This window comes from Dendroctonus ponderosae, unplaced genomic scaffold, assembly GCF_020466585.1.
Source record: "Dendroctonus ponderosae isolate FM_Combo_2020 unplaced genomic scaffold, Dpon_F_20191213v2 Dpon_F_20191213_6, whole genome shotgun sequence".
Classification (NCBI taxonomy): domain Eukaryota; kingdom Metazoa; phylum Arthropoda; class Insecta; order Coleoptera; family Curculionidae; genus Dendroctonus; species Dendroctonus ponderosae.
The window spans coordinates 6,772,686-6,784,957 of record NW_026018814.1 but is presented as its reverse complement, the minus strand read 5'-3'; the positions used below and the strand labels follow the sequence as shown (position 1 = coordinate 6,784,957).

The 12,272-nt window shown below is 39.7% G+C and overlaps 1 protein-coding gene across 35 annotated transcripts in view; it reads right to left on the bottom strand.

The window, feature by feature from the left end:
• The window catches only part of LOC109540437 (microtubule-actin cross-linking factor 1), a 125,510-nt gene that overhangs the window by 6,846 nt on the left and 106,392 nt on the right, over positions 1-12,272 (bottom strand). For 19 of the 35 annotated variants that reach the window (XM_019908812.2, XM_019908818.2, XM_019908802.2 and 16 more), the window contains 11 exons: positions 12,118-12,272; positions 11,959-11,970; positions 10,657-11,015; positions 8,583-10,596; positions 8,388-8,453; positions 8,251-8,289; positions 7,512-7,589; positions 6,537-6,817; positions 6,246-6,475; positions 6,070-6,187; positions 3,905-4,062 (listed from right to left, as the gene is read on the bottom strand). In XM_019908812.2, the coding sequence (XP_019764371.2) occupies positions 3,905-4,062; positions 6,070-6,187; positions 6,246-6,475; positions 6,537-6,817; positions 7,512-7,589; positions 8,251-8,289; positions 8,388-8,453; positions 8,583-10,596; positions 10,657-11,015; positions 11,959-11,970; positions 12,118-12,272 (3,510 nt within the window). Of the gene's footprint in view, positions 1-5; positions 453-813; positions 960-3,904; positions 4,063-6,069; positions 6,188-6,245; positions 6,476-6,536; positions 6,818-7,511; positions 7,590-8,250; positions 8,290-8,387; positions 8,454-8,582; positions 10,597-10,656; positions 11,016-11,958; positions 11,971-12,117 lie in introns of those variants that run through there. The other 16 variants (XM_048667623.1, XM_019908804.2, XM_048667618.1 and 13 more) reach the window with 12 other exon arrangements.

Genomic DNA, 12,272 nt, shown 5'->3' with positions numbered 1-12,272 from the left:
TAAATTAGCGTGACACGTTAGTTGGTTATAGTCGGCCAATGGGAGCAATGGGCGGATCACAAAACAAGCCAATCACTACAAGGACTGAGTCACAGACATTCATTCATTCCAGATCAATGTTCACTTAACCGATCAGTGTCCGTGCGACTGTAAAAACTACTTTGAATCAAATCGGTGACAACAATTGATGCGTGCGTGTCTTCACCAGTACTGTTTTACCGCTGTACTCACCAGTAAAACAGTTCTAATCTCATCTGGCGATGTCAATATAATCTTCAATTTGCACGAATGAATTGAAAAGAAAATTACATGGATACTTAATAAATATCGGGCTAAAATTGATTTGTAAAAAAATCAACCGTAGTTGGTACTGACCTGCTGAATACCTACCATAGGCATTTGCGACAGATACAACAGTTTGTGATGGTCTTTTTCCGGGCCGATTACAGCAACTGCATCAACCAAGTGGATTAACATTCGCTAACCGTTTAACTTGTACATTCATACAGGGGATAGTAAATTGTTCGCTTGTATAATTAATTGAAATCGTCTGGAAACATCACTCTCATGCACATGCAAACCGCGCTAAAGTTTGTACAGTACTTAAAAAAAACCAAAATCTACAGCTGTAAGCCTTGTATATGTACACCACAGTGGTTTGTTGAAAAATAGTGTACAAACTTCACGAATCTAGTCCACCTATGCGAAGAGACACAACCAGGGAAATGGTGCACATAAAAGGTAGATTTTCAGTGTACGGATCAACACTGCCGGATCGAAACACTAAACTAAGAAGACACAAATCAACGTTACCCAATAGCAAGTGTTCGGATTGACGTGGGCCATGTGCAGAGTGGGGCCCGCCGTGGATCCCACATGCAGCGGGTACGCATTACCAATTTCTCCTCTGGCTCGGATCTCATTAAAGATCGGCATTAGCTCAGCCATATGTTCGTGTGCTACAGGTATAACAAACACGTGCCAATTTTCTCTTTGAACCATTTAGTTACCCTATAGAGTGTTTCAGTGTGGTTTTCTTTGTGTTTTAAGATGTGCTTGAGGCTTTCGATACAGTAGTGTGCTTGGAAATTGAAATATTACATACCAAGGGGTTTTGATGAGTTTCTGGGTTTACTAAACAAATCTAATAAGAACGAGTATAACAAAACAAATAAATAGGGGGCTTAGGCGCATTTACTTTTCCTGAATGAATTACTGATGAAGACGTCGCCGATCTTTTATTCTGAGGGAAATAAAAGCAAAGGATTTATTTGCGTAGATGGTAGATCCTGGGTTTCAAGTGCAACCATCCATCTCGATTAAGAAGAATGTAAAATTTCATAAATTTGTTGCATTCGACGCAGTTACTTTCAAAATCACAAAAATTAAATATTTTCTATAAAAATCTCTGTTATGAATACATAAGATTTTTGTATTCACGGTCTGAGTATGTACATTCTACGATTAAAAATGATGAGAATAATTTTGGGGTTTTGTGGATAGGTCTTATGTAGTTTTATCCTGAGTCCTTTAAAAATCAAATTTGTCTCGATCTATGCCACATAGTTAATAATATGCCCAAAAGTATCGTGATTAAAAAAAAACTGAAGTTAAAGGAAGCACTTTATTGTTAATAAAACGTTCATTCAAATTCAGTTCACTGTCGTTAAATATTTTATTTTCTCCCGATGTCCACATTAATAATTACTTAAAAACTAATTTCGTTCATTTTTTGTTTGCTCCTCTGCATTTTATTTATTGTTTCAATTATTTATTTTCCCATTAAACATATGTTTTTCAACCCAAACAGCTCTTTGTCCTATATTTTCGCTATGAACAAGGAAATACATTTTTGAGAAAGTTCGGTGTAAACTCAAGAGCATTTTCCTAAAAAACGCCGAAAAATTCTTAAATATTTCCAGTTTTCAATCAATTCGGTCAACTTTTCGGTCCATTTTTAAAATAATGTTAGCTTGAAACAGTTAAGGCATACTAACTCCGCGTTTAATTCGACGTAGATAGTTTTGAAAAAGAACAGAAATACTTTAAAAAGGAAATACTATTTATTGAAGGTCTTTATATTTTTCCTCCAATTCGTTCATTTGTTGGTAAAGGCTCAGGAAACTTTGACCAATTGTTGAACTTTGACTATTGTATATTATTGTATTCTGCAGAGATTTTTTGTTTTCTAAGTTACGACTAACTTTATTACGAGTGGTTCTTCTTAGTGTTTTGAAACCGTTTTTGTGTTACTTGCAAAATAGTAAAAGTAAAGTAAAGTAAAAAATTTAAGAGCAGTAGGAAACATCTACTCTGATTATATACAAATTCACAAATCCAAGTTGTACTCAAATGTAACACGTAAAAGGGAATAAATTTATTAAAATGTATCCAGAAAAAAAGTTGGTTGTAATTTTCAAATTTGAAAATAAAAAACCAAAAATCTATATATTTGCCAAGAGAGGCAAAGTGTTAAATTAAGATGCTTTTAAGAAGACTTTAATACGATTTCAAGAAGAATATTACCGAATATCAAAAAAGATAGACCTTCGAGGCCAATCCTTCAAACTAGTGGGTTTTTCGGGTTTTTAGGTCCAGCAGTTTCAATATTAGCGAATTTTTGGAATTATTTCGGGTATTTACTGCAAAAATAGTGAAACTGCCTCATTCCCAAACTCTACACTGGGCGTTTGGTATATCGATGTAATAACATAAACAACAAACAAGTTACTACTGAAGATGCCCATCCATTTTGCAGGTGAAACGTTTATAAAATACTCATAATAAATAACTTAACTCTCACTTTATTTATAGCGTAGTCGATTTAAAGCCTAATATTAATTCATCTTAACCCTTTGGTGATTGTAACAAGTAAAAGTATATACAAAATCGGGAGCCCCAAGCAATTGAAAGAGTAAAAAATAGTGTGTAATGCAGCTAAAGCTGTGCAGAAGTTGAAACAATCTAAACTAAATAGAGGAAATCAAATCAATCGAGCAGTAAATACAAAGCTAAGTAAACAAGATAATTTCAATGAATTTAAACCGGGAACGAATCTTGGCCTGAAATTCATGTATCGTTGCAGATCCCGAGCTCTAATAACTCGGTCTCGAGAGGATATAGTCGTTTTATTTTAGATCGGGCGCCGTTTTAGTAACAAAAATCCTACTTACCTGCCACACCCTGGCAAACGACTCTAGTACCTAAAACAACCTGCAAACTGACAACATGCTCTCTTGCACACGTACCATACCAACCAAGACAAATATCTACAAAAGCACTCGCATGACAATATAATTCTAGTCCAGGGCACTCATAATAAAGTACAGTTTCAACAAGGCGGGGGATTTATTCTAGATAGCATATGAAAGTTACATTTACGTATTGGGCTTGATGAAAAAATCACAGTTTTTATTCATTTGCAAAGGGTTCATCTACAACATACAGCAAGAGTGTCTCATTTATCTAGACATTTTATTATTCTGTTCTTATATTGTGATATTTTAAAAGCACATGAATTTGTGTTGTTTGTGTTATCCCACTTACTTCTCAGGTTTGTTTGTTCTCACTTAGAACCTGGATGTTTTTGTACATGTTTCCTGTTTGCAACGAATTTTTTAATACATTTTACATACATATTTAAATATTGATGGTTTATACTCATTCTCCTGGTATCTTCTTCACATATTGAAACTTAGAGGGATAAAGTGTGTCTATTTTATCTAAACCATTGGAGATTGTTTCAGTCAAGAGCATGTCCAATACGTAAAAGTAAGAAAAGCAGGAGACTTACTCTTATAAAGATTTCAAATAAAAAATATTCCGTTTTTCATCAATCTAATTTAACAGAAATCTTTATACTTCGTTCGCCTCCAATTTTGGTTTGATGATCGGGGTGCAATACCTTTGTGATTGGCCCTTGAGGAGTGCGTAGTGAACTCGAAGAGGAGCCAGAAACGGGACTGGCTGAAGACCGTTTGCTCTTAAAAGCGGTCATGGTTTGAGACACGCCATCCGCCAAGATGAATTGTTCACGTAGCTCAATGTTAGTGCGGCCTTTAGCTGTGTGTTGAAGGTGATTGGTGGCGTTCATTTTTCCAAAGGATCGGAGGAAATCGGGACCGGACATTGAGAGTGGGTCGGGTGCAAAGGTGCAGGAGAAGAAAAAATCAAACAAAACAAAATAAGCAAAAATACTTGTCTAGTTGGCACGCACAAGAGGCCCGTTTAAAGGGTCGAACCGACATTTTACAACGGTCCTCTTGCGGTATTCTCAGAGATGCGATTAGTGTGTAGCAACAAAGTACTTTTATGACCAGACAGAGCAAGTAAAGTGGTACTTTGTGGGGACACGTGCACAAAAACACTAACTGTTTTACCATTCCAAAGAACACCAACTAATCCCCAAAAATGCCGGTAAAACAGTTACGTTCAAATCAAAATATACCATAAGTGTATTTAAAAGTATTTATATTAGGTGATGTTAATAAGGCAACCAAAACGCATGCAAACCAAATAACCAAAAACTAGATGTAATTTAAAAATCCAGTCTACAGTATGAAAAATTAGGATGACTTCTATGAATGAAACCCGTTGGTCAAATGTAAATGTTTCTCAACAGGGTGTTCGTTTTACCAGCTCTCGGCTCTTACACACGATAATATTCTCTCTCGCAGGAGAAATACAAATGAGTATATCATTCGTGAATGAACACTTTTGTCCCAAAGTTTGTCGTTTGGAAGAGCGTGTTTTTTCAAAGAAAATATGTATGAAACCGCTTTTGCTGATTTTCAGAGAAAGAGAACACCTTATGTGCACTTATCAGCGCAGATCTTATAGGTTTATAAAAATGAGGATAAAATCTTGTTTAAAAATTCAATAAAATTAATTGAACTTTAACTTAACTTTACTCCAATGTAGCCGACTTCGCGTGTTCCAACCAACCAAGAGCTAGGGCTGAATTTGTAGAACAAACACCCTGTATGTAAATGAGAATATAAACTAAAGCTCATAAAAAACGACTTACATTCCCGTAAAATCAAAGCGAAAATGTATATTGATATTAAATAGAACAAAAGGTCGTTCCAAACAACTCCGTCTACTGTAGACTGAAAAATCCAGGATTTATCCTTACCAAGTGGACACCAAGGTTCGTGCTGCTCGGGTATATCGGGGTGCGGAATTGGTAAAACTAACGTGACTGTACATGTTTGAATGTTTGCGTCGCAGCATATAATATAAAGTATAAATATACACAACATCAAAAGCGGCCCGATCAGTTTGCAAATGAATCGTAACCAAAATGGCAAATAAAAATTAGTGATTTGTTGAAGGAGGTGAAGATTGGGGGAGAAACAGAAGAGATTCGATTAGTTAGATGAATGTCAAGCGTAATCGGGACTTTAATTGGTCGCAAATGAAAAACGAAATCAAAATGCCAGAGGGCGCCATCCCTGGCATTTTAGCTTTCGTTTTTCGCCAACCGCACTGTACATTAAAGTCCCCAAAATAAATCTAGATTATAAGCGCATCTAAAGAGAGTCATTCCTGGTGAACGTTTCTATATGTCACAGTGCATTCAAATAAAAAACCTTTTGTGAGTGAGAATAGATTTTTTATGTGAACGCACTAATATCCCTCAAGAGACGCATCAGTACTGGGTTATTTCGCTCTTGTCGAACCACATTAATACATGAATTAGGTTATTTCCAAGATTCCGAGTGATTACAGGTCACCTCCTGGTTAGAGTGAACGAGTAAGCGAATTGAAAAAATCATTAATCAAATGGTCAGTTGTTTAATATCCCCTGTTATTTTTGTTTTTTAGTTGTTCATTAAATACTATCAATAATAATAATCATAAATCATCGATTTCAGAAGCTCATCTGTGTAATGTTTCGTCAAACAAATTGAGTTTTCTCGGCAACTTTCCGACTAGGTTTGGTGACTGTTTTCGCAAATAAAATTGAATCACTCTATGTATGCATTATATTTGAAAGTAAAAGACAAACATGAGCTTTTGACAATCAATGCGATTCTATAATGATTTTATAAAAATAAAGATTCATACCTCTGCAAGGGTCGTTCTTCAAAAGGAACTCGTCCAAAGCGACCCAACCGCCACCAACACGTACCATCACGGTACTGCGGAGGATACGAACCAGACGAAGCTTCTGGCTGTCGCCAAACTGCAATAAAAACACCCTCATTAAACGGTTTCTGGCTATTCGGGATTAGCTGACATACGCGGTATTTGCCTTCGCCAACTTGGAAAACTCTGAACTTCTGTCTGCACGTGCAAAGCATGACTAGTCGCTTGACTTCGTCGTGGATCTTCTGGGCGTCATGATCCGGTGTCTTCTCCTCCCAGTCAGGTCTGAGGGCCGCAATGAATTTCTTCCAGTCGATCAAACCTCTGTTGTTTTCATCGAACATGTCTGCGACGTGTTTCATTTCCAGCCTCGAAGTGTCGAATTCTATCAAAAATATCGCAGTTTTGAGCAAAACGTTCAGGCTCCAGCTGGTTTCTTTGCTTACTCGTTCTTATAATGCCATCAATGAAATCATCCCGGGGAATCAGCTCGTTGTTGTCCTTGTCCATCTTCCTGAACAGATCAGTAAGCCTGGACTTCTTGTAGTTCATGAACTTCAAGAAACGCTTTCTCCAGTCGTCCCACGAGAAGTTGTCGGCCTTTTCTTTCTCCTTCAGATAAGCCAGATGGTCGTATAGTTCTCTCTGTCTTTCCCAGGATAGCACCCAAACGTGGCGCCATTTGTCGTAGAGGAATTTCACTCGGGGTGATCGGAATTCGGGTTCGCTGGAGATTTTTTTAATTGACGAGATTTTCACGAAAACTCTCAGAATGTATGGCTTTGACACTGATTTTGAGATATTTCTATTAAGAGGGCATTTGTTCGCATCGGACGAACGGAGCTGATGGAAATGATTATTTGTCCGCAAATCTTGCAAACATTGATTTCCATTCGTTCCGTTTGTCCGCGAGGCGCTCAAATGCGCGCTTATCATCGGGAGATGTGTAAAATTTGGTGGTTGTAAACTCGAAGCTTGAGACGCAAAAAAGCGTGAAAACAATATAAAAAATTAATCTAAATAATGTCAAAGACATACAAAATTGTCTACTGTGAGCTTTGTAAAGTGTTACTGTGCCTTTTGTAGTTACGGGTTATCGGAAACTTACTGGTCTTTAAACTAGCTTAATATTAAGACATGCTCATTCAATACATATGTGGGATTATACTTGAATCGTTACTCTCCTTCGCAGTTGCTGGTTCATATTAAATATATATTGTTGCTAATAATTACAGTGTAGAGATTAGAGTTAAAAGAAACCGTCAACAAACGTGCATCAAACCAAACCAACAAAGATAAGAAGTGACCATATCCATCAAATGCAATATCCGGTTAAAAGTTAAACGGTTACTTGGCATATATCTGGTTTAGTCAGTAATGTGTGGTTAGTAGATAATGTGGAAAATTGAAATGTGAAATACCTTCCAGGTGCTGAAAATCTTGGCCCGACATGAGGATATCCAGGTTCGGGACTCAGCTCTCTGCCAGGACTGGCGCGACTGCAGAAAAAAGCCACATGCAACACTCAACACAAGAGAGTTCGACTACTGAATGTTCCCGTGAAGCCACAAAGGTAAGTTCGTATGCAAATTTGACTTTTGCAGCTTCACAGGTTGAAAAATAAAGTCCGACACTAAGATTTTGCTTCGTGTACGATGTCCACATTTTGGAACTTTTCATCGTAAAGGGTCACTAAGTCAAAATCTTAGTGTCTAAAAATTTTAAACAAATGAGCTTAACACTATGCCGGCTCGGTTAGGGTGTTAGTTAATTTGCCTAATCAATCAGTCAAAATCACCTATGAATTTTGGAAAAATCGGAAAATGTATATGTATGTATCTACAATAGACGCCCCAAGTATTAAAACCTGTACCCCAACGCAGCTGTACAGAAATGAAGTCTGAAAAACGGTATACATTGTTGATCTAAGAGTGGCATACATTTACTGAATTTAAGTATAACGAACAAAAAATGGAATGAAGCAACAATGAACATTGGTCAAAAATGAACAATTTTCTATAAGACAATTTGAAATACACCCCCCAAAGCAGGCGCTTTTTCTCAAACTGTCCCCTTAAACACTTTCGTTAACTGAAGGCATTCGACAATATTTACGAAACCACCCACCACCGTGAAAAACAAATAATAAACAACGCTAACCTGCCACGTTGCGATAACAAGTCGCGTGATCCTTTGAAGCTGCAAGGAAAAAAACAACAATCAAACGAAATGCAACAAAAATCGAAACACAAAACATAAAAAGCAAACTGATGAAAATTGTGCTGATGAAAACATACCTTTGCTTGCGACCGAGAGTGCCGTAGTCGGACGAATGCTCGTGTATGTCGTGCTGTGATCCGCGACTGAAGGAAAAAAGCTTATAAAACATGCAAGAAACACACACATAGACAAAAATGAGTGATAATTCAATGGGGGAAAATTATTAACACAGTGCACTAAGAGGTAGAATTCTATGAAGAAAAAATACGTACATGGGGGCTTTGGCTTTGCCAAATTTGCGAGGATCCTTCAAGCCTGCGGCAGCTTTGACCTGTTTGGCCTTGCACACCCTGTCTACTTCCGCTTGTCTCTTCTGCGTATTTTCCATGAATTCCTTGTGGTCGGCTATCAATTGCTCCGTAGCAGGGATGTTCATTGGCAGCTCCTCTCGCTTCAGGGCAATTAGGGTATTTTCCAATCCCAACAGCCACTGGATCAGGTCTTCCAGTGTTTCGTCCATGTCTCTTAGCGACTGCATGTGCAAGGAGAGTTTCTGGTGTCTCTGTAGAGCCCATTGCGAAACTTCCTCCCACCGGGACTGGATCACTTTAATCCAGTTCTTGATCACATTGATGGAGTCGGGATGGGCCTTGGCCAGGATGTTGTGAGCCAGATTGAGCGTCTGATCTTTCTCAATCTCCTTTTCGCTGAGTTGAGCGCGGAATTCGTCAAGCGCTTTGAGCTGTTCGTAGGCAGTGGCTTCATCTTCGGGCGTATTTCCGACGAATCTGAGTTTCATTTCTGCATCAGACAACCAGTCGAGGATCATGTTAACAGACTTATGAAGCCTCTCAGCTTCTTTAAGAGCATCGTGCAGTCTATCGGTCTTTAGATGCGTCAGCCCTGTTACGGACTCCCACAGTTGATTGAGCTCCGTCATTTGCTTCCTTATATGGGCGGCATCGGTTTTGCTGGCGGTTTTTTCCAGCTCCTGCCCATTACGCATAACAGACTCCATTTGGTCGTTGCGTTTCTCTAGCTCTTTCTCGAACTGTCTGTGCAGGTCGAATAGATGAGTTACTGTATCCAAATCCCCATGCACGGGACTCTCTTGAGAGAGCTCTTTTTCGCTCTTCTTAAGCCATGCCATGAGGGCAGCAACAGCATCTTTGAATTGCCCTGAATAGAGTAGGGCTTCCTCCAGCTTTCTTTGGCTTTCAACGCTCTTGTTGCACACAGACGTCCACTTGCCCTTCAGATCGGCAAGCATCTGCTTCAGAGTGGGCTCATCGGTTTTGGGTGCCTTTTCCTTCAGCTGCTTGCCGTTCTTCATCACTGTGTCGTAGGAGGATTGCTTGGCAGATAAAGCGCGCTGGAATTCGTGGTGTTTGGAAAGTCGCGCCTTGATCTTGTCCGGGTCGTTTCCAGCTGTATCCAACATGAAGGCGTCTAGGTTTTGTTCGGTTTCATCCAGCCAATGCATCAGGCCTAGCCAAGAATCGTGGAACTCCTTCGCTTCTTTGTAGCCCAGATCCAGAGCTCTGGTGCGTTCAGCCGATTTGGCCGCTACACGCTCCCATCGGTGTTGCACGCTGATCAAGAGGTTCTTAATCAGGATCACGTCTTGCTTCTGGCTGAAGTACTTTAAGTGGGTTCCCTTCTTGTCAAGCGCCAGCATGATTTCGCGATGGGCGCTCACATCCTTCTGGAACACTTTGTGGTCTTCGATCTGCTGCTGCACATTGTCCAACACTCTTGAAACGGGTTTTAGGCTGTTCAGGATCTTCTCAGCGTTCGTCAACCAATCGACGAACGCCTGCAGGGACTCGTGGAACTCAGTGGCTTCCTTAAGCGCGATTTCCAGCTTGATTTTCTTGTCATTGGCTCGCGCGGTGACTGAGTCCCAGCGTTGTTTCAAGGTGCGCAAGTTGTGCTGCAAGTTCGAGGCAGAGTTGGGCGGGGCCTTCTTCAAATACTCCTGCCCCTGGGCCAGCACGGTTTCCACTTTGGGTCGGTTCTCTTCGATTTCGTTGTAAATCTCCATGAATCTCTCCAGCTGTTCGGAGGCGGTTTCCGGCAGGCCACCCACTGGTTTTGAAGCGGCAATGATGCCGTCCACATCGCCCAGCCAAGAAAGTAAGTCTTGGATTTCCGCGTTGAATCTGTGGGCGTCGGTAAGAGCGTCTTCCAACTCGCGTTGACGGTCTGCAGCTTTTTGAACCAGCGCACGCCATTGGGTGTTCAAAGTATTAAGTTTCTCTTGGGTTGTTGAAGCTTCATAACGATCTGCAAAAGTTCACGAATGTTTTAAAAAAATCAGCTACTTCGTACTATTGCAGTACATACCTTCGCCACTTTCAATGATTTGCCTTCCGGCGTCATTCAACGTGTCCACGCTGGTTTGATGGGCTTGAATATCGTTGATCAGCACCTTCAGTTTAGCCAGCTCGATTTCTAAAACCTGTGCATCTCCTGCCACTGGTTTGAGCTCGTCCAGAGTCTTGTCTGTTTTGGAGATCCAGATCAGCAGCTCGTTGAGAGCATGCTGGAACTGTCCCAAACGCAGCAGCGCATTTTCCAACTGTCGTTGCCTGTCCACCATTCCTCTGAGCAGATCATCCCATCGCTTATTGACTGCAGACAGCGGCTCTTTGATTGCGGCTGCTTGGTCTGCTGAAGTGCGCTCAGTCAGCTCCTGGGCTTGTCTAGTTGGAGGAAAACAAACGTTAATACTCGGCCAATTTTCTTATACAGGGTGTTCCAAAGCTCGTGCCCAGCGTCTTATGCTAAACACGCAACTAACGTTTATTAAAGGACATGTGGAATCTTAAGGGACTTTTCAGGCGCTCTAACTGTTGGCAAGCCGAGCTTGCTCAAAATAAACGTTAGCTTCTCCCAAAAGCAAATCCCTGTTTCGCCATTGGCTGGGACTTTGGCGCACTCTGTACTGTATATTAAGTTGTGCCGAAGCAGGACAAGGAAGCAAGTAAGCGCTTTTTAGCAATTTAACAGCTGTAGAACTTCGTTTGGATACGTTATGGAAAATACATAATGCGCAAATATTTGGAGGTGTGCCTAGTAGTAAGTGAATTTTAAAGGGCGTTATCGAATAACTTTTCGCGAATCCTGCGAAAATAATCGATTTTGAAACTGAGAAATTTTTTTTTCGGGCACGTTCATATTTTGAACGTTTATTTTGAAGCCCATATTATAAATATAAAATGATTTTTTTAAAAGGCCATTGATTATCGAAGTTCTACTGCGCTTTTAAGCGAAATCAGTTATAAAAAACATTTCATGCATTACGAGTTTAAAACATGCAAAAAAGACAAGCCTGAGAACTGTTCTGTTAACAAACATTAAACATCAAAATTACAAGGACACAACATGTGCTAATAGTGCAAAAGTGGCTTCAATTTGAAACCATTGTTCTGTCCTATGCTAAATATTTAACCCATATTTATGTTCTGCAAATGAATGCAATAAAAGTAAATATCATCTAATGACTTATAATCGTTGAGAGAAGAAGAAAAATAGAAGCAACACATAAAGCAAAAAGCGTTGCAACGGCTCGAATGGTCTAAACAGAATGACGGACAATTAAAACACAAACATAGCTTGCAATGCAGCAATATGAAAATATCTTGCCTTATAAGACTCCTGCAGTCCACCGGGAAAACAAGAAAAATACAATAGTTAGTGTCACCAAATAAATACAACTACTAAAAGTAATAAATAACATTTAACCAACCTATAAAGGAAAACTGTATCTACTTGACTTGCTTGAAAAACCAAGAAGGCACTAACCTGTTGAGGGCCTCAACTTTCACCATATGAGGATCCACTTCCGCTTTGAAGTTCTTCAGCTGTTCGATTTGCTTTTTGACTGCATCGATATCTGCGCCCAATGGGCCCATTTTCTCAAACTTCCTCTCGGCCTTGTCCAGGAATGCCAAAAGATC